Genomic DNA, 23,420 nt, shown 5'->3' on the forward strand with positions numbered 1-23,420 from the left:
GATTGATGGGGTTGTGCAGGTTTTTCTAAAACCCAAGTTCTTGGTAGTGAAACTGGATGCAAGCTTGGCTCAAAAAGCTCAAAACAAAGCTTCACTCACTTCACTCAGTTTTGACGTCAGGTCAGTATATGATTTCTTGTTTGATTGTTGCAGTTATTTTTGTTTGGCAGCCTTTATTCAGCTTATTGCCGATACAGTATCTGTAACTGCATTTTTAATGTTATGACATTTTACAGCTAATCGATTTTTTTAAACTGCTTAAAGTTTAATTGAAGACATTTTCAACTTATTTTTTAAAAATGGACAAAAAAGAAGCTGATTCTGAAAACGTAAACAAAATTTTTCCATCTTTTTTGTTAAAGTATTATTTGCAAAACCGTTTTCAAAAAACTGTGCAGGAAGCGAACGATGTGACGTCACCTAGTTGGTTGGTCTTTAACGTGATACAAGCGCATATCAGATCAATGAAAAGTTCCTGTTGGAAAACTCTTTTCGGCGAATGTTGTGAGCGCGTTAGTCAGTCTTTTTTAATATTTCTTAAGTAATGGATCATTGATTAATTATAAGAAGTTTTTAATTTGGGTTTGGTGGCCGTACTGACGTTAATAATTCTTTTACATTCTCATGTTAGTCTGTAAAGCACGTTTTTGCCAACAGGCTGCGTGACCTACATACGGTGAAATAGTCGCTTTTTTTAAAAAACGGATTAGTTAATAATTCCACCCCATTCGTGTACTTTCCGCCCATTTAATTCGTTACTGAAAAAAGATAAACAAATTTCGGTTACATTTTCGGAATCAACGTAATTTAATGTGTTGTTAGAATCTAAGTTGAAAATGACTTTAAGTCTGCATAGGTAACCACTGCAACCATGTTGTGAGATTGCTATGATCCAAGTGGTCCCAAGCAATCTCAAGTGATCCAAGCGAACTCCTTGTCTCCTTGGACCCGTTCCTAGTGAGTAGCAATATTGGAAGTTGTCTGAAGAAATTATTAGGGCTGTTTTAAGCAGTGTTTCTATATATTGGGGACACAAAATAAACGTTTCCAAGCAAAAAGAAACAAAACGGCTGAGCAATACCTTGACCGACCATGTCAATTCGATTTGGGGTATAAAGCCTCTGAGACCCATAGCCTAATAAATTGGGTTTTACGCTTAGGCCTAGTATACAAGTGCACTTAACCAGATGACGTCTGCTAACTACACGTCTTGTTGGGGTTTAACTGTTGTTAATTATTGCTTGACCAATTATTCGCAAATCTGAATCCAATGATAGCGCATTCATTAACACCTGATAGTCAGTTAAGCATCACAGTACAAGAACCAAACTGTCAGTGTCTTAAATAATGATTTATTATTATAGCTTCTCAACGTAACCGATATTGTTTTCAGAGCAAAAAATAAAGCTGCGTTCAGTAGACTGTAAATTACCGACTGTCAATATCAGACTAACACATTGAACGCTGTAGTATGAGTCACGTAAATCAGAAGTAATCAAAACGGGAGTCGTGCGTACTGGTACTAAACACGGCCAAAATATACTACAGGGCTTATTATTAAACACACGAAACAAAGCACAAATAACATTATAATGTCATTAGATCTACACGAGAATTCCTTAGGAGTAAAGGCTAATTATGAGAATTAGCGCAACATCACATTTTAGCTAGTGCACACATGAATCTTATATTTGTGTACTTGTAGCCTATACTAGATCCAAAGGGTGCATCGGTAAAGTGGCCGAGAGATTGCTATTTTATGGCATATATCTAAGAGTTTTATCTGTGGCAGTTTTTCAGCAAAGCTTGTTATGTGTGTATTTAAATGAGTTTTTTGTAAAAAACGAAAAAAGTTCAAATTATCTAAAGCACTGTTCTGAATCTAAGCTGATGCAGTAAATATACATCTCAATTTTAGAGTAAGAAGTATGAATGCAGCCGACTTGGGTCGTGTGTTACATGTTGAATATGACTACAAATATAAAGCTAATGATGGTCGAATTATTAGCATTGAAGATGGAGAAGAATTCATTCTCATTAAAAAATCTAACGCTGATTGGTGGCAAGTAATAAAAGAAGGTGGTAATTTTAAAAATATTTTTTGAATACTTACCTTAAATATATATCAAAATAGAAAATATCTGACCATGTTTATGTATTGTATATTTACTCAATTTGTTAGCCAGTGAGCCACAAACTGGCTTTTTGATGGGTGGGTCTAGAGAACCCAAATTTTTATGGAATTTAGACACAGTACTGGTTACAAAGCCGTTTGAAAAACGGTCCCAAGCCCTACCTCCTAGCCCAGATTTTAGAAGATCGAGAAAATAAGCCTGTGTATGGTTGTGACAATATCTTAGGAGTTGAAGCGATCAAGACATTTTCACATAAGCCTCTCAAATAAAATCAATGAAAACAAACCAAACAAATCCAATTTTACAGCAAATCACGGAATGGGTTATCCATAGATGTAATATTCATGCTTTGGTTTTATGCAGTTGATTTGTTTGAAATGTACCTTAGAGTGGTAGCTATTATTATTGTGTTTTCAGTTAGTAAACTTCTTTTACGAGATTTTTACCGTATGTCAACTATGACTCAGGTACAAGTCACATTTCAATTTTGCTGCTTGGAATTTTGTGTAAAAACCTGCAACTTATACAGGAGATTTTATTGTATTATGTAATGTGTGTAACTACTATTCACATGTTCCCCATGTGTGCAGTACCTATCATGTAACCAAAATAATTGCATGATAAATGCTAGTTAGTCAGACTGACTGTTAGCACTGTATCGGATATACTAGATAAAGGTTTACTAGTGTATGCAAGGTTATCAGATATTTGGAAAAACAAATCAATACTTCAATGATCTTCATCTCTTCTGGATGATGTATTTATACAGTTAAAATTTATATATATGGGACTGCTGGTAGTTTTCACGGTATTTGTTTAGATTTACGTTTATTTGCATTAGGCATAAGGAAAATTTTCTGGTATGTACATTGTTTTAACTGCTTGTATGAATGAAAGTATAACACTACTGTGATTTATACCAGATAACCAGTACTGGTATAAACAATTATGCGTATATATATATAGACAAAAACAAAAATTATAATTGCACAAACAACCAAAACTAATTATGTGTGGGAAAGATAACTACATTTCCGCCAATGCATTGTTTCACAAGAGCAATCATTATAAAGGTTTCAGGTTATGCATGAAAACAAAAGAGATGTCTTAAAAATTGCTTTGCGTCTTAATTTTGTTTAACTCAGGTATATTTGAAGACAAATATTGAGTGTTTGAGGCGTTTATAGTTTTTATAGAATTGTAAACAAATTACAAGCCAACAAGGCTAATGTCCACAAAAAGCACTTTGTTTACATCGACCGATCGACACATTATTGAGGTAAAATGCAAAACTTGGATTTCTTTCGTGAGTGCAATCTAATTCCTTATATTTAAGGTGCAACATTGTCAGCTATGGTGTTCCTATTTAAAAGTCAATAATTTTCTTTGTTTTTTTGTCAGTCTCTTACTGTTATTGAATCCTGTTTGATATTGTATCTTATTTTAATTATTGAGATACAATAAGATATATATGCTCATATTTTTTCAAGGTGAAAAAAAGCCTTTCTATATACCTGCAGCATATGTGAGGGAACTAGAAATTAAGAGATTTCCTAACCATCCTTATTTCAAGTAAGTTATGAATATCAATTTAAGTTAAATTCCAATTTGTAAAATGTCATAATAGTGGCCAGCTTATGCCAACTGTAATAGATGTCATACAATCTCAATTAAGTAAAATCTCAACTGCCATTCTGGCAACGTTGTTACGGTATTTTGCAAAAATATAGAGCTACTCTTTAGGTGAATGTGTTTCTTACAAAATGGAATGGAAGTCCAACCATTTTTGAGGCATGGTGACAGCATAGTTTTATGTTTTATACGAAGTGAATTTCTTAATTGATTTAGAAAAGCACACAATACACTGCTGAAGAACAAGCGAAAACAACGACAGTCACTTGAACAGCTGAAACAGGAAGATGGCTCAGCTGGTAACATGTCTGAAAATTCAAAATCTGGGATGGAAAGAATGATAGTTCTGACAGGGTCAAGAGATGATTTAACTGTTTTATCATCAGTCAATTATGATAAATTGTAAGCATGGTATAAATACTTAATTTCACAGATGTGGCTCAGTAAATTAGTTTCATTTTAAACTGTATAAAATTAATGTTTCTGCACTTTTATGACGATCGAACCAAACGAAAGGCTTTTTACCTTATTTTTGTTATTGGAAAATTACCCGTTGATGTTGTTTATGTGTGCACGCAGTTTCACATTGCACACAGTTTTTGTACTGACCTTCTTTTTCTGTAAAATGGTTGTTTGTTGTAGCTCTGAAATGCATGCAAGTTGCGATTCATTGGACCAGTTCATTGAAAATGAAAACCCTTATGACGAAGTACCTTTCGAAACTTCATTTAGTCCCCGCATTCATCAAGTAGCTACGAAGGTAATCCTAAAGCATAGCATATACAGTATATATATATATAATTTTACTGCTTCTGTTTTAACATATATGTTTCCAAAATTGTGATGTCAACATCCATTAGCAGAAACAAGATCGCGTGATCAGTATTGCATACTTACATTTCTATTTTTTCGTATAGTTTTATTAGTAGCTTATAGCAATTTCTGCTACTTTTGTGCAGAAGAGTTTCATCCAATCCAGGGCTGAAAATAACAACCCTTCTACCAGCTTTTGCAAATGGCACAGGCATCCATGTTTAGGCGTATTAGGACAACTAAAATAAGCAATATTATACAAATTTATTTGCATATATACCTGTTTCCTAGTATCAACTCAAAGTGAGTTTAAAAGATAACATACTAAATAATAGGGTTTCTGTTACTTGGTGTTTCGGAGCGTGGCAGAATTTTAACTTCAATGAATATGCTCACCCAGAGGCATACACAGCGGGCGGGTAGGACGGAATTTTCTGCCATGGAATTTGAGTTTTTCCTAAGGATATTTAACCAATGGCTTTTAATCATGACCTGCATCTCTTCTTTTTTGTTGCATTTGAGTTGGGACAACTAACAAAAGTTTGATGTTATGTGATATACGAATGCCTGTAACGGCAAATTTCATTACCCGCTGGTTGCTACTTACTAGCAACCTCGCAGTTACGCATGGACAATCACGCCCCAGTCGGTGTGTAAAGTGAGTGATCACACTCAGGCCACGCATGAGAAGCGAGAGGTTGTGTCACAAGAACGTTATTGTTGCTATCTTTGTGCTCACTGGGATGATGCTAAAATAATTCATTAGCTTAAAAGATTAACCTTTAATTGTTTAGACTCATTGCGCACATATCTACTCACTTCCACATACCAAAATTAAAAAATGAGGTCGTGGGTTCATCTGCAGCTTTTATATCAAGGTTTTGTTGATTATCGCAATAAGGGAGTTAAGTTATGATGCTAATTGTAAAGTGAACAACCTACCACGTAGCAGGAAACGTTTATCCACTTACTATTGCATTGTTTGCCATGGAGACATTGCCTTTGTTTACAATGTCACTTTCATTATAACGCAGACATCGACAGCGAACCTTGTTCCAAAAAAAAAAAGGTTGTTTAGGTAGTTTCAGTGTAGATCTCGCGATTAAGTCCCAGGTTTCATTTTTATGATTTCGTGCACTTGTCTTGTTATCTTTGAAGCAGTTTTAATAAAAGTCACGTAACGAATTTCTTGCATTTAGTTTGTGACGTTGAAACTGTAATCGTTATTGTTATGGAACGGTAACATTTGAAAACTAACCGATCATTGCCTTTTATTTGACAAAACACATGCATTTATGGTATTCTGTAAATGTGACTCTTGAAATCTTACGGTCAGGTTGGTTCAGGTCTGGTGTTATTAACTTTGATTCCTTTCCGTTATCTCTTACCCCTGTTTTCACATTAATTTTATATTTGCGATAAAACAATATGTACCCTTAACGGCTTAACCCTACATTACAAAGATAAATAATTGGTACAACTATTTCTTAAATTAGGGGAATCCCCTAATTTATGTTAAGACCCACTCTGGAATTTAGAAAGCTAGGCGCCTATGTACCCAGTGTAGTGTTGAATTTGATATGTATTTTAGAATTCTGCTCCAACCAGCCCACAATTTGAAGAGCCCGAGTATGCAAATCTTGAGGTAAGGTTTACATAAGTTGTAAAACTATCACAAATTGTTTCAATTAGTCTATTTCTAAACTGATGTTGATGAAACATTGATAAAGTGCAAAAACTTTTTATTTAACAGACCATACAGAAATCTATGAGTCCGCAAAGTCGAAGATCAGTAGCAACTAAAAGCGGTTAGTGTAAGCCACTGTTAATCGTTGTTAAAACGTATCTTTAATTGCATCACCTGCAGTCTCGGCCCCCAACTCCACCTGATAGTTGCTGACCCAGAGGCTGGAACAGTGTTTCTTAACGTGGGGCCTGGCAAAAGTTTGGTGAAGTTTGTGAATTCAAATATAACAAAGAAGTATGTAATCACTTTTTACATTTTCTCTTTGAAAATGAGTGAGGATGCAACTGTATATGTCCAATGTAGCGTACTATGACCATCCCCCATCCCTCACAAATCCATTTTTTTAACGCCCTTATGAACTAAATGTTTGGGACCAATAAGCTTTGTTACATCTTTAGTCCTTTTTGTTCATTGCATTCCCTTGTTCGCGACCACTTATCAGCTATAATATAGCTGAGAAAAACATACAGTTAGCGGATATACGGCGTTTCATAGCTGTGCGGCATAAATAGCTAGCTTTTGTACAAATAACTGTGTGATTATATTTCATTTCAAGCCGTTCTAAAGTTGTTTTTGAAGCATAAAAACCCCAAATGTTTGCACTTTTGATTGAATTTTTGACTCAGCTTTTTAAAACATTTGGCAGACCTTTGGCTTAAAACGCAATCCTAAATATGTCACTGATGGTGGGACGAACAATTTTTTTGAAAGTAAAGCTGGGACCTGGGACAAAAAGTTAAGAAACACTGGGCTAAATTGATGGTTTATTTAATAATTTTAATGTAAAACCGTTTTGTTGCTCTCAAAATGTCAGTTAGTGTTCATTAATATGAACCCAAGTCTTGAACAAAGTGGTTCTTAAACTTTACTTTTGGAAGAACCTAAGTTTGTCTGCCAATTTGTCTGTTTGTTTGTCTGTCCAAAATTGTCTGCTGTTTTCGAATGGCGGCTACTTTCATATGTTGAAAGAAATATGTTAATGCAAAAACTTTTGCCGTCTGTAACAGCAAAAATGAAAAAAGAAAATAGTAAAACAGGACATTTTTATTCGTATTACTTGGTAATAAGTTTTTATTGTTATGCACAAACTTTAATTAGATGAAAAATGTCAATGTACTCAATTTTTATAACCTTGAAGCACTTGGGTTCGCCAACATAACAAGTTATCAATTTTGTCGCAATCATTAGCAGTGTAGCCACGTTTACGAGAAGTATTTATATGTCACTACAAGAAATAGAAACTAAAAGTTATTGCACCACACAATAAAAAATATTTACGGTTAAAAACTAAAGAGAGTTCACAAAAGTGCAATGCTTGTCTGACCAGGATTGAGTTACACAAAATAGCACCACAATCACCTTTTTCGGTGTAATGAACTTGAGTTATTTTGTAGTTAAGGATTTTTTGAATGTATTGTTGATTGGAGTTTATAGTATTTTGTTACAAGAAGAACTTGTTTGGTCATCAAACAAAGGCCGCAAAATGATTTAAGTCATTACCCGGGTTAACGCAGTGAAATTCTAATTTCAAGTTGACTATTTGATTGGTTTGAACGTACCATCGGTGCTTTGCCAGCTGGGAACATTGTAATATTAGTTCATTGTTGCTTTGAATGAAGAAATGAAAAGCAATGGTGTAAACCACAATACTTTTAACTTATATAGTAATTATACTCTTTACAAAAATAGGCTTTTACCATTATGTTTGTAAATATTTCTTTCAATAAAGTGAAAATGAAATATATGTTACAATGAAGTTGTTTTATACCACCAGTATATCTCATAAAACATATTTTCTGGTGTAGGATAACAAATAAAAAATGCACAAAATGTGTACATTATGGAATAAATTATATTTGCATCCACATTGAATCAGGTAATGTAATATTTGTCATTATGAAGTTTTGTTGACGTGGTTTGTGTGAAGGGTTTACCATTCATGCAGCATTGTTGGGAGCATTTGTGGTTAATTATAGTAGGTCAATTTTCTTTTATCGTTTTAAGAGTACATGTTATATTACTGGCTATTTACTTTTAAACAGAAAGTGAATGTAGTGTAGCACCCCCGATGTCTCACTATGATAAACCAAATGTGCACCCTGTTCCACATGATACTCGTATTTCTGTGTATGCAAACCCGGGAGGAGATGCAATAGGCCTTGGTTTGCCGTCTGAACCACCTCATAATACAGTAACAGTTGAGGTAAGCTTAAATATTGAGTGTGGAAGGTTCTGTTACCGGTTGATAGCTGTGCAAAGACATCATTTGTAAGGTTGTTTGTAAACAGATTTTAGATGATGGTTGGGAGCTGCAATTGGATAACCAAACTGGAAGCAAGTATTACCTCAATTCAAACACTGGCGAAATGCGAGTAAAGCCACTGCGAAAAAAAGCCCCTGAACAGCCTCATGTACTGAAGTTTAGTTTAAATGAAAGCTTTTGACTTTTGCTAATAATCGTTTAACTACTTTTGGAATTCATTTGATGCATTTTTGTCAGGTAAGTGCAAGAAAAGTAGTCCCTCCTGCTGTGCCAGAAGCTTCAAAAAAACCAACTTTAAATCAATCTAGAAAATCTACAGAAAACAGTGAATCTACGTGAGTTCTGTAATTTTTTGTGTATATTATGGGCCCTCCTTGATTTTGTTATTGTTTGAAATTGGGGCATATTGTTGTAATCCATCCACTTTGAAAGATGCTGTACTAACAACCGTAGCGATAACTGTATATGAACAAATAAAGCCGCATAATTACCTTTTGCCAGCCAAGGGTTGCAAAACAAAGCTTGTCCTGCCTGATGGTCATTATTGATCAGTCGAAAATTGAAAATAAACATTCATTGTGGTTTTCAAATAGCGGAACATTTCTGTTGTACTGCATAGATTGAATAAAAAAAATTTAAAATATGATCAAATGCTTGGAACAGGACTTGATTGTAAGTCGGGGAGTATTTGTGTGCTGTGCAAAAATAAAACTGCTGAGTGGTAAAGTATGGATGTGCTGATAAGCAAAGAATAATATGCATTTCATGAGGAAACTGCCATTTGATTTGATTTTGCTGCATGTGCTATACATTACTTTTAAGAATTTATCAGTCACTGTAGCCACATATGTTATTTTTTACTTTTCTCTTACATTGTACTGATTGTTTCCTGAAAGTTTCACAAATTTTGTTTTTCTTTGTTAAAGACAACCAGTTAAGAGAAGCTTAAACACCCCATTAAAACCCCCAAGTGATATGAATGAAAATCCAAAAAGTCCAGATGAAAGCATGGAATCATCTCATGATAGTGCAACAAAAACAAACAAGAACAATAACAACAGCCACTTTTCTATCTTGTCACATGGATCTCCTGAAATGGGCAGAAAAAAGCATACGAGTAAACATAAAAAAACTAATAGTGACATTGCTCAGCAACCCCATATGGGTCAAATTCCTTCCCCAAAGGAACGGCATAAACTGCGATCTTCTTCATTCACTGCAAACCATACAAAACCTCATATTCTTCCGATTGGTTGGTTTACTGAAAGAAGTCCAGATGGAGATGTTGTGTTCATTAAAGAATCCAATGGTGACAGGGTAAGTTTTTTTAATCTTTAATATGTTTAAGTTGTTTTTATATGTTTTGTTTTAACTACACAGTGGCATCAGATGACTGATGAGCAATCAGGTAATTGCTATTACTTTAATGAAGTGACCAGGCAGACTTCTTGGCAACTGCCGCAGGTACATTACAACTTTGTGATCAATTTGTTACATTAGTCAAGCTACTCAGACATGCTTTGACTCCATTTTTTGGTTCAGTTTTGTCATCTATACCATTTTGTGAAGTTTGTGTGCTGTTTGAGCGTTTCAAACTACCTATTAAATTTCACCTTTAATTTTTAACATAAAAATTTAATTAATAACAACTTTTGACTATCCAATGTTTTTGGGACAACCATAATGTCTTTAATTTGTGCCACTAGTTAGATTTGTTAACAATTGTGATTATTGGCATTAGTTAAGCTGTTATCAAAAATGTTTGTAACATTAATTAGAATTGATAAAAGACAATAGCAAATAGGTGGCATGTTTTTAAACAAACTTTTTTCTTAATACTCAAAATTTCTATTGTTATCTTAGCAAAGGTCATGTCTTTTTTATTAATTTTCAGGATTTTATAAAAGCAAACCGTTATACCTCTAAATCTCTTTGATGATGTAATAAGCAGAGTTGTAACTGAAGTTAAAATAAAAAAAATTGTTAGATTTTTGAAATTAATATTTAGATTACATTGACAAAAGAAATTTTTAATAATAGAAATCAAATTAAGCATTATCGTGAAGTCCCAGTGCCTTTCCTTTTTCACTACTATGAGACTGCTAAAACTTTTCTTGCATGTTTTACAACTCAAATTGGTAATTGTTTTAAGTTTGATCTGCATGATGACGGTGATCGACTAATTGAAGAGTTACATTCAAGTGAGGAAAGTGGCAACGATGGTGCTGGATATCTTTCTAAATCACTGTCCGAGAAAGATTTTAAGTCGCGTAAAGCTAACACCCTTGAGCGAGACTTTGGTTTGCATACTAACCTTGCCATATCTGATGATTTTGCTCACAATTCTTCTTCCCTTCCTCCTAACGTTCCTGCTGTAAAACCACGAAGTGGTCGGACATTTGCTAGACAAGTGGATAGAGTCATGCAGGCACGATCTATGATCATTCTAAGTGATAGTCGATCTAATATCCAAGCCGAAGAATCCCAACAGGTAGTGTTTGAATTCTTCATGGAATTTTTCGAACATGGGTGGATTGAAATTGGTACAGGTTGTTTGCATGGTGTTCTGCATGTTGCCTATGAAGTTTTAAGTTGTAAAGTTTTGCAGTTTTTTGATGTTATGCAGATATTTCCACCAGAGTTAAAATAATTGCAAATTTGTTTTAATTTTGATGCTGTTGCAGGTAGGGATGTACAACACAGTGTAATTTACTATTCTAAGATAATAATCTATAATAGTTTATTCCGGATCCAGAGTTTCAAATGCTATTTCAGGAGAGTATAAAAGTTAAAAACATTTTAACCACCCACAGTGCTTTTGTTTTGCTTTTCCAATAGGCTCACAAAGTTATTATCAGAGTGACTAGTCCACTGTAAGTAGGTCACGCAGCGCATAGTTAAAGATAGGATGGACGTGAAAAGGTCAATTTACGCTATTTAGGGCTTAATTGAAATTAAATTTAGATTAGAAGGAAGATCTAGGTTAGGTTTAAGTTGCTGTGTTATAACATTTAAGTTAGGATAACAATAACAATCGAAAACAACATCTGCACCTGACAGTGAAAACCTTCAATCATAAAGTAAAACCGGTTCCTAAGATTCAGGGAAAAATACAAAAATTGGATTCAAATATTTTTCAGGTTCGGTTTTTTAGGATCCGTTATTCTAGAATGTGCATCCCTAGTTACAGGTTTGCATCGATTAGTTGAATAGCCAAGTCAATTTCAACTGAGATGATTAAATTACAAAAAAAAACAGTTGTAATTTACTGCTTTGCAATTTGATACATGTAATTGGAAATATGCCATGAATATATGATATTATCGCAACTAAAAACGTTTCTTTAGCTTATTTGGGTTGTTTGAAACTTAAAGAACATGGCTGTATTAACAATACCAGAATACACAATTTGTCCAAAATATTTTTGTTTCTTTTTTCTAAAAGCTTGGTTTTGGATCAAATCCACAAAACATGATTCAGTAAATTAGTAGCTCTAAGTCTATATCTTGACACTATACATGAAAGGAATTTTGTGGATAACAGATTGAGGTGTAGTGCACCAATACCAATTGTGGTTAATTGCCCCATCTCCAATTTTCACCACTAATGGCAGTTGCAATAATTTCTAATGTCAATTTTCAATTTAAATTTGGCATGAATTTTTCATAGCCTACGGTATCACGTACGGCTATAGGGCACAATTACATCAAGTTAATGTTATCAACTGACAAGTTAAGTGTGTATGAAACGTTATGTTTGTACTTTTGCAATTGTGATTTTTTTCCTTTGCTTGGGTGTTTATAGAACTTATTATATTGTGCTACATATATTATTGCTTAACCGATATCTCAATACGTTTACAGTAGCGATATAACGAGAGGTCTTTTATTTCGGTTTTTGTGAACCCAAATATCATAAAAGTCGACTAAAACAAATCCCGAATCTATTCATCTCAGCACCAAAATATAAAATTTCGTCGAAAAATTGCAAAATCTTGCTTGGAACCAGATGTAATTACTAAAAATTAATGATCAAATGGCAATTTGAAAAACAAGTATAAGTAAATGACTTTCAATTAGAAATGTTGACTCTAGTTTAGCTTAACCAGGAAAAATCATTATTTCTCATCAAAATCGATAGATCTACAAGTAATATTATATTCGTGTCCACCAGTGTTGATAATCGTGTTTGCTCGAATCTTCCACACAGGCCATATTTGGTGAATCCATTTGGGTTTGAGTTTGTATCAGACAATCCGTAGATAACAGTAATGAGAACAATAAACAATATTTGTACCTGTGTGCTGATATGTTGACAAAAGTATTTATGATAACAATGAAAAGTTAATGCCTGCTGTAAGTGTCATATAAAAGGCTTATTGAATTGCACTGTTGTTTAATTGGTATAATTAATTTTTGGTACTTTAACATTTGTTTCGAAATTTACTTTTTACTGAATGTTTGTTTTTGGCTTACTAATTCTAAATTGCTTGAAGATAATTTCTTTTTTGCAAATTGTTTTTGTTAGCATTATCTGCATCATGCTCAAGAAGATGTTTCATCACTACCGCCTCCACACCCCGTATGTTGTGATTTTGCCATCTGTAATTATGCCATGCAAGCTTATTAGCAAAATTATTGGTGTCAAAATTTTAGTTTAAGCACAGTCACATTAGATTGAAACAATAAGAAACTGTTTAGTACAATTTTAATTGCGCACAGCTTACAGCTTTTACATGATATTGATTTGACTTTGCTTTCTGGTATGCTATAGTGTACCACTATTATGAAAGACTAATGCAACAACTTATATTACACTGCACTTTATACAATTCTTTACTGAACTACTGCTATTAGTTCAAATTTTGTCATGTCGTTAGATGATAGAAAGGCAAGGTCGACTCTACTGGACCAAACTGATGGAAGCTGGAAAAAAGCAGAGAAAGAACTGGATACAACAATGGGTTGTGCTGTTAGCCAACAATTTACTTTTCTACAAGGATCAAAAACAGGCTACTATGGTATGTCACTTATGCAAAGTTTCATGTTAATTTTTTTTCATTGTGATCATTCAATTTGATAGCTATTATGGCTAAATTGCATATGCATAAATTATGCATAAATTTATGGATTACTAGTCAACAATCATTGTGCTCATTATGAGAAAACAAGATCCCATAACGACTGAACCATTGGTATGCTTGTTGTAACTTACTGTTTTTTTTTGGAAATCACATACTATACACTTGTTGCTTAGAAAAAGAATGATTAATTTCGTTTGCATCCATATTTTGGTCAATAAAAGTTTGCTTCCAGCCAAAGCCTACAGGCCTAATAACTTCTACCACATTACATCTATTCCAGAGATTTGTAACGCTTAGTATGTAAAAAGCTAGTTGGCTTCAATTTCTACCAAGTAACATTCATTTCATCTTTATAATAAGGATAATAATTAATCATTTGTGTCTATGTGTAACCTATTTGCTTTAATTGTGCTACAAATTGCAGGAGCATTTATTGTATACTTGTATTTGTTGTGGTGATAATTTTTCTGAACTTACCTAATTTTCTAAAAACACACAATTCACTACTAAATCCAAGCCTTACTAACTAACAGCTTAATATACTGTAAGTGAGAGACCCAGTTGTTTTTGCTTGTGGTACTAATGTTTATTGTATTGATAATTACACAGTGGTTCTTAAAGTCTGCTTTTTTTAACATTATACTTCGTAACTAACTTAACAAAAAAGACTTCTGTAGCTTATGTCAAATAATAATACTCATAGACTTGTTACTGTTTATGTTTATAGACAAGATCATTGCCACATGGTCGTCCAGATAGTAGTTGTGACTTGCGTGGTGCAGTTATTTCTTGGGCCAAAGATAAAAGCAGTAAAAAAAATGTAATGGAGGTAAAAATTTAATGTGGAGGCTAATGTATTTGTACATATTTGATATTATTTCTTATTATTATATGTGATTTTTGCAGTTGCAAACACTTAGAGGCCTGTCTTTGCTTTTACATCATGATGACCTAAAAACAATACAAAAATGGCTGACCGCAATAAAAGCAACCATTCAAAAAGCGGTAGAGTTTTTGAATTATTAAAATACAAAGTAAAAATTTTTTTTGATTATCTTAGCAACTTTGTATTTATCTAATTATTAAATCATTAAAGTTGTTTGTTATTGCAGATATTTTAAATGTACATACCACAAACTTAGCAGGTATGAGGTATGATTTTGACCAGTGATTCTCAACAGAGCCAATTTGCTCACCATGGGAAGAAGTTAACTTTTGGGGTAGGAAATTTGCCCAAGGGATAAAATGAGGGAATAGAGAAAACTGGGAAGATTAGAGGTTTATTATTTCTGGGGTTATATTATATGACATTACTCACAAATGTTGTTCACCAATTAAAACACTGAATCAACCTCTGAATACATTCTCAAATAGGCCCAAGGTACATACTGTATAATGTTCTATAGATTGGGGTTCGACTTTGTGTTTATTCTTCCAAGTATTGTGCGAGAAAATCTTGCCTTTCATTATACCACCACATTGCAAATTTCAATAATAGAGTACTATGATAAAATAAAAAGCACAGGTTATGGAAACAATCGTAAGAGTAAATTGTTTATGATAAATTGCCTGTAAGATTTGCAATTGTTAAACAGATCAAAGACAGGTTTTTCTTGCTTAGCACTGAAAAATAGCAACTGCTATCATAAAACTGTTTATCTACATTGGGAGGATTCAAAAGCCTCTGAAAGGAGTAAGGAAGAATATGAAAAAATTTGAGAACCACTGATTATTACTTTTTTGCTTGCAATCCTTTCATATTTATGTTTTTAGCATACTGCAGTAACCTAAGTTTTGTTTGTTTTTGTTTTCAGGCTGTTATCAGTGTAATAATAAGATACTTACAGGAATGTATATGGCATGGTCTGATAAATTTTACAGATGTTGTTTTGGTTTAATTTTTTATAATATGTTATCAATGTTATCTACCATTATTATCAACAGCTTGCAAAATGCCACAACAGACATTTTATGGAAATGCAAAACACTGGGATTCTATGCTGTTGCTATGACCTTTTATCACAGATTAGCAGTTTTTGTTGGTGTTTTGTTTTTTTTTCTGGAAAAAAAATGCTACCCTAAATCTATGCTTTAGTGTAATTATTTAGACCGTTTTCACTTATTTTAGTGATGAAATCAATTTTTGATCTGAAAATACATTTTTTTCTCTGCCAAGTCAAAAGTTTGTCATTCCAGTTTCAGAATACTGGCGGATATTGATGCATTTGCCCACTGTTGGTTTTTAGGTTTCTGTTTCTGAGACATTCGCAGAGGGTTTTATCTATGCCTTATGATATGGTGTTAAGAGTTTTGAATTAAATACAGTAAATACAATGTGTGCCTGATAGGCCATTTGTTATTTGTACATCAGACATAACCTTATACTTGGGTTATCTGATAGGGTCTGGATTTATTGCATTCAGTATCACATTTTCTTTGTTCGAAGAAATACTTATGGCATCAATATTTTTAATACACTCGGTTTCAATTTGCAGCATTATATGTATGTTACATAATGGTATCAGTTAATGTGTTTTTATATCTTAAAGAATTTGTTGGTTGTTAGTATTTAAGCCTGATCACTTAACTGATTTCTGTGTAGTGACTGAATGTGTAATATTGGTGTTTCTCATGTTGGCACTATAGATAGGTTGCTGTCAATGCGAGCCTTATTAAGACTGTGTATCCTGGTGCTCTTACTTCCGTATATACGCATGCACGATGTGTTGATATTTGTAGACAGGAAACTGCTCAGTGTGTGAATGAGGTATATGCATTATGCAGTTGTGTGATACTGATATCGCTGTTGTGAAACTCGCCAGGTAGATTTAACAAGTAGTAGTGGAAACCAATCTTGCTTTCTGATTTTAGTATGCAATAGAATACGAGAATATTGAATTGTTAAGTAAGCAATGTTTCTAAAAAGATCTTCATCTAATTCAAAAAGTTCAAGAAACTCATATAGAGAGGTAAGATAGCTAAATAGGGTCTTGTTAATAAAGTGCCTTACCAATTTTTCTCCAAGCATCACTATTTGTTGTAGTCATGAATTCAAGCTTTTATTGTATTTATTAAATAACAATAGCATGTTAGTAAATAAAATTGTAGAAATTGCTAAGTATTTTTAGTTAAAATCTTTGTTATGGGTGTTGGTTTATTCCAGCATTAAGTTAGGAATGTTAAAAATCTCTGTTGCATTTATTAAAAAAAGGAAGGCTTTGTTTGAAGAAACCACCTTAAACTGTATACAATATTGTGGTTGTGGTATTTTTTGTGTCATTAAATCTGTATTGCACTAGTGTTTTACTGAATGCTTAATTGTTACTTAGCTTGTTTAAGTCAAACAAAGTCTGTTATTTTATACTGTAAAAACAGAAGAATATAATGAAACACCAAACAAAAAGTTTACAGTTTCTAGCTATGTTTAAAAGGCAAAGAAACAAAGAAGGTCATAAAACTACTACCAGTAACTTTTTAGATTGTAGCTCACATTTCAAAAGAAGTCAGAAAAGTTTTCTTCAATATGTGTTAATCTAAAAAAATTCTGGAGAGTATCAGCCTTCACATTATAGAAGCACATTAGTCCATGTTGATGGTATTAAGATACCCTTTTATGTGATAGAAGGAATAACGAAAATGACACAGGACGAGTGCAAGTAATAAAAATGAAGTTTGTGTCGTCAGAGTTTCACGTAATTTTCGTAGCAGCCATTTTCTACTCTCTTAAATATCAGTGGAAAAGCAATAAGTGATATTGAGCTGGAGCTGGAGCAGATTAAATTTAGCTGAGATCCTGACACTCATAAAAAGAATAACTTCAGTGATTGAAAATTGCATTGGTGTCTGGTGTTGGCGAAAATATTTATCTGGAGCTGCAAGTGTTTCTGTGAAAAACATCTGGGAAAATTTTTGGGGTAGAAACAGTTATTTTCATAACAAACATCAACAGTTATCTTGAACTTGAATCTATGAACTGTTTTTTTTTTCATTAAAAACACGTTGTGCTGTATAATGGGGTTCAGTGCTTTCGCATTTGTTATAATTTGGCAAATCATGGCGAGTCTATTTTGCTGGCAGCTGTTAAAGTTTTTAAGTTAGTTTTTTCTACTTTTTTTGGTTTTGTAGCTTATACACCGTTTAGACAGTGATATCAAACACTCACTGCCAAGAATGCATATATGTTGATACTATGTTTAAGCAGCATGCAATAAGGTATCTTGTATTTTATGTTGTTGTTAGTATATATCATTTTCTATACACTTGTACAAAGGTGTGTCATTATTACTGGTTATTAGTAGTAAACTATTTAGGTGTTCTATATTTTGATAGAATTTGGCTGACCCTCTTGATCCTGATATTTACAACCCGAGGCTTTGGGATGGTACAGAGGAAGATGATGTTGATTTAAAAAAGAAAAAAGATAAAAAGAAGAAGCAAAAACCGCGTAAGAATGCAAACATTTTCATCTTAGTTTTAGCGGCAAATGTGCGATGAGTTACTTATAAGGGCTTACATAACAAACCATTGCTCTGACAAAATGAAAACTTTATGTAAGGAATGTTCACTTATTTTTATTGGATGGAATAAGAAATTAAGGATGTTTTCATAAGCAAAATAACTGTTCAAATTTATCATAAAATATTATGTTTTTCAGCTACCAGACACGGGTCAGATGCAAAAAATTCTGACAAAGTTCGAAGCAAATTGAAAAAATTTATCAACCGGAGACCCACGTTTGAAAGTCTTCAGGAACGTGGAATAATTAAAGGTATAAAAGTAACTTTTGTTACATGCAGTATTAATTTTGTTTTGTGTGGCAGAAGTTGGTGTATTACATTTCAAATGACTTTCAGAATCAGTTTTTGGATGTCGATTGGACAAATTATGTGAAAAAGAAAATACAACAGTTCCTAGCTTCATTAAATTATGTGTTGAAGAAGTGGAAAGGAGAGGTAGATAAACTGGATTGTGATAGTTTGGCTGTATTGCGACCACAGTAGCTAACTAAAAAACACATGCTACTCATTTGTGTGATGTTATGTGTCACAGTAGGAATTTTGTTTTTGTCAAGGATTGGACATTGACGGAATCTACAGGGTCAGTGGAAACCTTTCTCACATTCAAAAACTCAGATTTATGATTGATAGAGGTAGGTTGGGTGATTTTTCTAATAATTATTGTGTGGAACATGTTTGCACGATTGATTTATTTTCTTTTTTTTTGGACCAGGATCCAGTTATGTTTAGTGATAGTTGTTAATGATTCACCACAAAATCCCATATCCTTTGACGTAAAGTTTTTATTTCTTTAATGCCTTGCAATTATTATCAATGCTATTACAGTGGTGTTGATTCATGTGTATGTGTAACAGCAGTTGGTTATGAAACATGTAATGAAATAAGCTTTGTTCATTAAGTTATGTTTTTGATTCATGATTATATCCATCCATCTTGAAAGAAAATTTACATACTGCAATTTGCTTTTTTGTGTATCTTAGTATGATCCAGTTTTTCACCATTTTTGAAATTATGACGTGTGGAGTGGTGCTGATTCCAAATCTAAAATTATTTTCCCATTTATTTGAATTTTTAAGAGTTTATGCTCCATTTCAAATTTTGTTGGTTCTGAAATAAGGTATTCCCCAAATTAACACTTTGCTTATGCTTCCCTTAAAGTGCAAAAGAAGTGCTAAAGCAAGTTACGTTAAACCAAAGATAGTATTCGGTATTCAATTATTGTAAAAAAAAATTATGTTTATATACAAAATTTCTCTAAAAGATATCACAAAAATGCGAATTTGTCACTATTTATGACATAGGTATGACACCTGTTTGCATGGTCGTATATCATCCAAAACACATTTAAGCTAGCTTACCACTCATTACTGGTAGTACCATACTTGATTTGAACTTTGTCCGAATTGTGCCTATTAAGTTTTTTTATTTCACTTTCACTATTTTTAACTTTGCTTAATACCAATCTTAATATCAATCATTGCTTAGATCAGGATTTTGCAGGGAGATTTGGCCGTCTATTTGTAATTGTTTTTGCCTGTGGTTGTGATACAGACATACAGCGCATAGTTATTGCATTTAATTTATCAAAACATTATACAATAGTGTCAGATTTGCATTTCTTGACCTACCGTTTTTATTGTTTGTTTCGTGGCAGATGAAGCTGTTGACCTCAGTGAACCTCAGTGGGAAGACATTCATCTTATCACTGGAGCACTTAAGATGTTTTTACGTGAACTTCCAGAGCCTGTTATTCCCTTCAATTTTTTTGATAAATTTGTTGCAGCATGTAGTGAGTCAATGGAAAAATACATTACTTTTTAGTTTTAGCAGAATGTAAGGTATGGTGGGGTAGAATGCTTGCAATTTTTTGTAGAAGTTTGTCTATGTGGTAACAATGACTCGGGTAAAAACAGCCAGCGTAGTGGTACATTCATTCCGATGATTACGTAATGCCGATTTTGCAGTTTCACTCTGTGTTATTTGTTGTTGCTTATTGGCGCAAACATTGTGCTTAATTTGCAGAAATACAAGATCAGTTTCAGCGTGTTGATACAATGAAGAAGCTCGTTTCAGTATTACCTAAACCTAATGGTGATACACTGCGATATCTGATGAAACACTTCTGCAGGTGAGTTGCTGTTCCTCGGTAATCAGTTGGTTATTCAAGCCAGTCAGATGTGAATCTACCGCACGATATTTTTACCATTCAAAAGCATTCCGTTTGCGTATGCTTAAGTTTTCTACATTATAAATTTTGATGCCTTGATAGGGTTGTGGAGCACAGTGCGAAAAACAGGATGCAAGTTCAGAACATAGCCATTGTGTTTGGCCCAACGTTATTGTTAAAACCAACGGATGATTCTAGGCTGGATCCTGCTGGGGGTGGTCATATGGCAGTGTATATGGTTTATCAAAACCAGATAATAGACTACATGCTAACAGAATATAATGAAATATTTAGCAACTACTAACTCGATTAAGTCATAGGAATTTCCTTGGTTCTGTTGAAATGTGAAGATCCCAATGTGAGGATACAATAAACGCAAGATCGTCTGTACTAAAGCAGTGTTAAGGGATTTTACGGTAGTCCAGTTTCCTTGGAAATTAGGTTGTTATTTCATCAGTGTCTTGCGCTAATCTTATAAATAATGTTGTTTCGACTATCCGTTATTTTTTTTATTAGGTGTTTTCTAATATTCAGTGATATAATAAAATTTTTGTGTTGTGCATTGGTGCGTTTTTAGGAAGAGCCTGTATGCAATAATTGAACAAGGGCATTGTGTCATTTTGTGACGTACATGTGAAAAATTTTACATAGCCGTCGTTTTTGATTGTCTTTGTTACGCACGCAAATAGGTGCGTGTATTAATTTGGAAAACAAAATTTTTCTAAAAACAAACCAGAAAGTTACCAATTTTTTTATGGTTGTTTAGTGTTATTCGATCATGTATTATCGTGTATTAATATGTTCGTATAGTGTAAGAGCTATGCAAGTTTTCTCTAAGTTTCAATATGCTAAATTTAGAAGGATTCAATTTTTGAAGACACGATTTTAAGCATGATATTCTATATTGTTATGAAAAGTTTTTGCTGAAATAATTTCGTCATATGGCACATATGCGTATGTTGACTTACCACACGAAAAATTACCGTGTATTTTTTTCATGAACGCGCATGCCTTAGATTTGTGCTATGCATCTATTAGCAAATGTCAAACTTGATTTTCACAATTTGTCTAAAATTTGTTAATTTACCGTGCGATTGTATTTCTTCCCTTGAGGCCTTGGCACTATCCAATCGAACTATTACAGTCCTTAAAATTGCTAATGGCAATAATAATAATTTATCTTCAAATCGCCTCCATAGCTGAAAATTACAGCTCAACTTAGTAATCACCATTAATGCCAGTTTCGTCGCCTTGTGAAATTATCTTGTTTAAGTTTCTTTGTTACTTTTTGTATTTTTATCCAGTATTTACATTTTTTGTGCACAAATATTTCTTTGATGCAGCCTTCTGAATTTGTATTAGAATGACGATTGTGTCTTTTTTCAATCACTTTCACCAACATCGCGCCTTTATATAAATCGATTTGCGCGAATCACTTTCTTCTTTGAGACAGGATTCTAGAAGTTAGCCCATTGCGTATTCTGAATATTTTGGAAATATTTCTTGGAACGTCTGCTTGGAGCTAAATTTTGCTATTTTTCTGGCGCATGGGCGTAGTTTAGTTTACGGGAGACTCATGTTCTTTCTAACACAACCTTTGAGCGAGCTCTTGAGTAATTGGCCTTAGTTTTACAGCATTACTCACCCGGGTCAGTTTTGTGGAATTAACAGCGGTTTGGCGTATTTCAAGAGGGTTACTTGCTCTTTAGCATGTTTGGAAGTTCAGTTTTGTTTAAATTCGCTAGCAACCTATCGAATATTCGGTATTGTTTTGCGCTGGTACTTCACATTTTGTGTGAGTATATGCTACCAATACGCAACGTTTTCATTGTTTCTGTGAAGAGAAACCGAAAAGCTTAACACTGAGTAGATTTTTTCAAGTTCTGAAACATTGGTTCAATTTTTTAAAGCTTCATTAAGGAAATTATGATGTTGTATTTCAAAAAATGTATGTACAGCAAATTAGCTACTTGATTGTAAATGTCTGGTTGATGGAATTGAAATAGTGTGTTTAACGTTTAGAAAAACGACTATGTAGAGACATATTTTCGGCTGTTAGCGCCACCCTGCGTTGAGCATTTTCCATGAAGTTCTTGTTCTGTTGGTTATGTTTTCATTTTTCCGTTGATTGCCTTCCTTTAAAAGGTTTTTGCATTTATTACGTTTACGTAGATTCGGTTTCTGTTAAGTTAGTGTTCCCCTTGTAACTTCCCTGTCGCCTGCCAGGGCACTGGCAACTGATTGGTTTGCAACCATTCAGTGAAATCCGATCATCAACCATCTTTCCGATCGGTGTCGAGATATGAATGCAGGAGGGATTAAGCAAAGCCTCCGCTTCCAACTAGTACAGCGAAGGGTTGAACGCTATACTAATCAGCGCCAGATTTACATGGAGTGCCCTACGGCCCAGCATTGGCTAAGTTTCTTTCATCAATAAAATTAAAAGTTAATCGCATATGTACCAAGTTTAGCTTTATGAAATCCAACACATTTTTAAGTCCATCTAGACCAGCCAGTTGCTGTTATTACTCAATCGATAAAGAACAACGCAACTAGCTTTTACTTAAAATAACAGCGCCAGCGTGAAAATATTTAAATACCGATAACCATCACTGTAATATGGCGTTAACAAGTGAAACTGTATAGGAGAAGATAGGTAAAACGAGCCACCTAACGCTAATTAATCATTACACTTCACTAATTTAAGCAAAGCATCTGATTTTTTTGTCATAGAGTGAACTTCATCCTATTTCACTAATTTTTGATGTTATTCTTTATTGTTTGCTATTTTTTTTTCATTTAAAGACTTCTAACTTAATAATCCACTTTGCCCATACCATAAATACCTTTCAATAGATCGAAAGGTGCGAAAAATAATTTCTCTGCTTTTTTCGTCTTCCTTTTGAGAAAATCTTAAATAATTGCGTCTGCAGTTAGATTATGGCATACTTTACTAAGTACAGTGATATATAGTTATAGTTTGGTGTACAACTTATAAGGCCGTATACAACGATTTTCATACGCTGTAAACCCGTCCATTAATTTTATACGATTTTCTGTGTT

The 23,420-nt window shown here is 33.5% G+C and overlaps 1 protein-coding gene across 4 annotated transcripts; it reads left to right on the forward strand.

The window, feature by feature from the left end:
• The first annotated feature begins 22 nt into the window (after window positions 1-22).
• Window positions 23-21,789, forward strand: LOC143450448 (rho GTPase-activating protein 12-like). Of its 4 annotated transcripts, none has more exons than XM_076951111.1 (25): window positions 23-120; window positions 857-957; window positions 1,919-2,079; window positions 3,626-3,707; window positions 3,984-4,169; window positions 4,410-4,527; window positions 6,172-6,225; window positions 6,334-6,388; window positions 8,370-8,530; window positions 8,616-8,738; window positions 8,828-8,925; window positions 9,517-9,907; window positions 9,971-10,054; window positions 10,743-11,081; window positions 13,118-13,171; window positions 13,470-13,610; window positions 14,401-14,493; window positions 14,580-14,678; window positions 18,003-18,117; window positions 18,328-18,441; window positions 18,527-18,625; window positions 18,745-18,822; window positions 19,845-19,979; window positions 20,213-20,318; window positions 20,460-21,789. In XM_076951111.1, the coding sequence occupies exons 3-25, from the start codon at window positions 1,929-1,931 to the stop codon at window positions 20,659-20,661; spliced, it is 3,078 nt and encodes a 1,025-aa protein (XP_076807226.1). In that variant the 5' UTR covers window positions 23-120; window positions 857-957; window positions 1,919-1,928; the 3' UTR covers window positions 20,662-21,789. The 4 variants fall into 4 exon arrangements, with proteins under 4 accessions (XP_076807226.1, XP_076807158.1, XP_076807305.1 ...); XM_076951043.1 differs by having other exon boundaries at window positions 27-120; window positions 14,401-14,502; XM_076951190.1 differs by lacking the exon at window positions 13,118-13,171 and having other exon boundaries at window positions 28-120; window positions 14,401-14,502.
• The last annotated feature ends 1,631 nt before the right edge of the window (window positions 21,790-23,420 follow it).

This window comes from Clavelina lepadiformis, chromosome 1 (assembly GCF_947623445.1).
Source record: "Clavelina lepadiformis chromosome 1, kaClaLepa1.1, whole genome shotgun sequence".
NCBI classification, from domain to species: Eukaryota; Metazoa; Chordata; class Ascidiacea; order Aplousobranchia; family Clavelinidae; genus Clavelina; species Clavelina lepadiformis.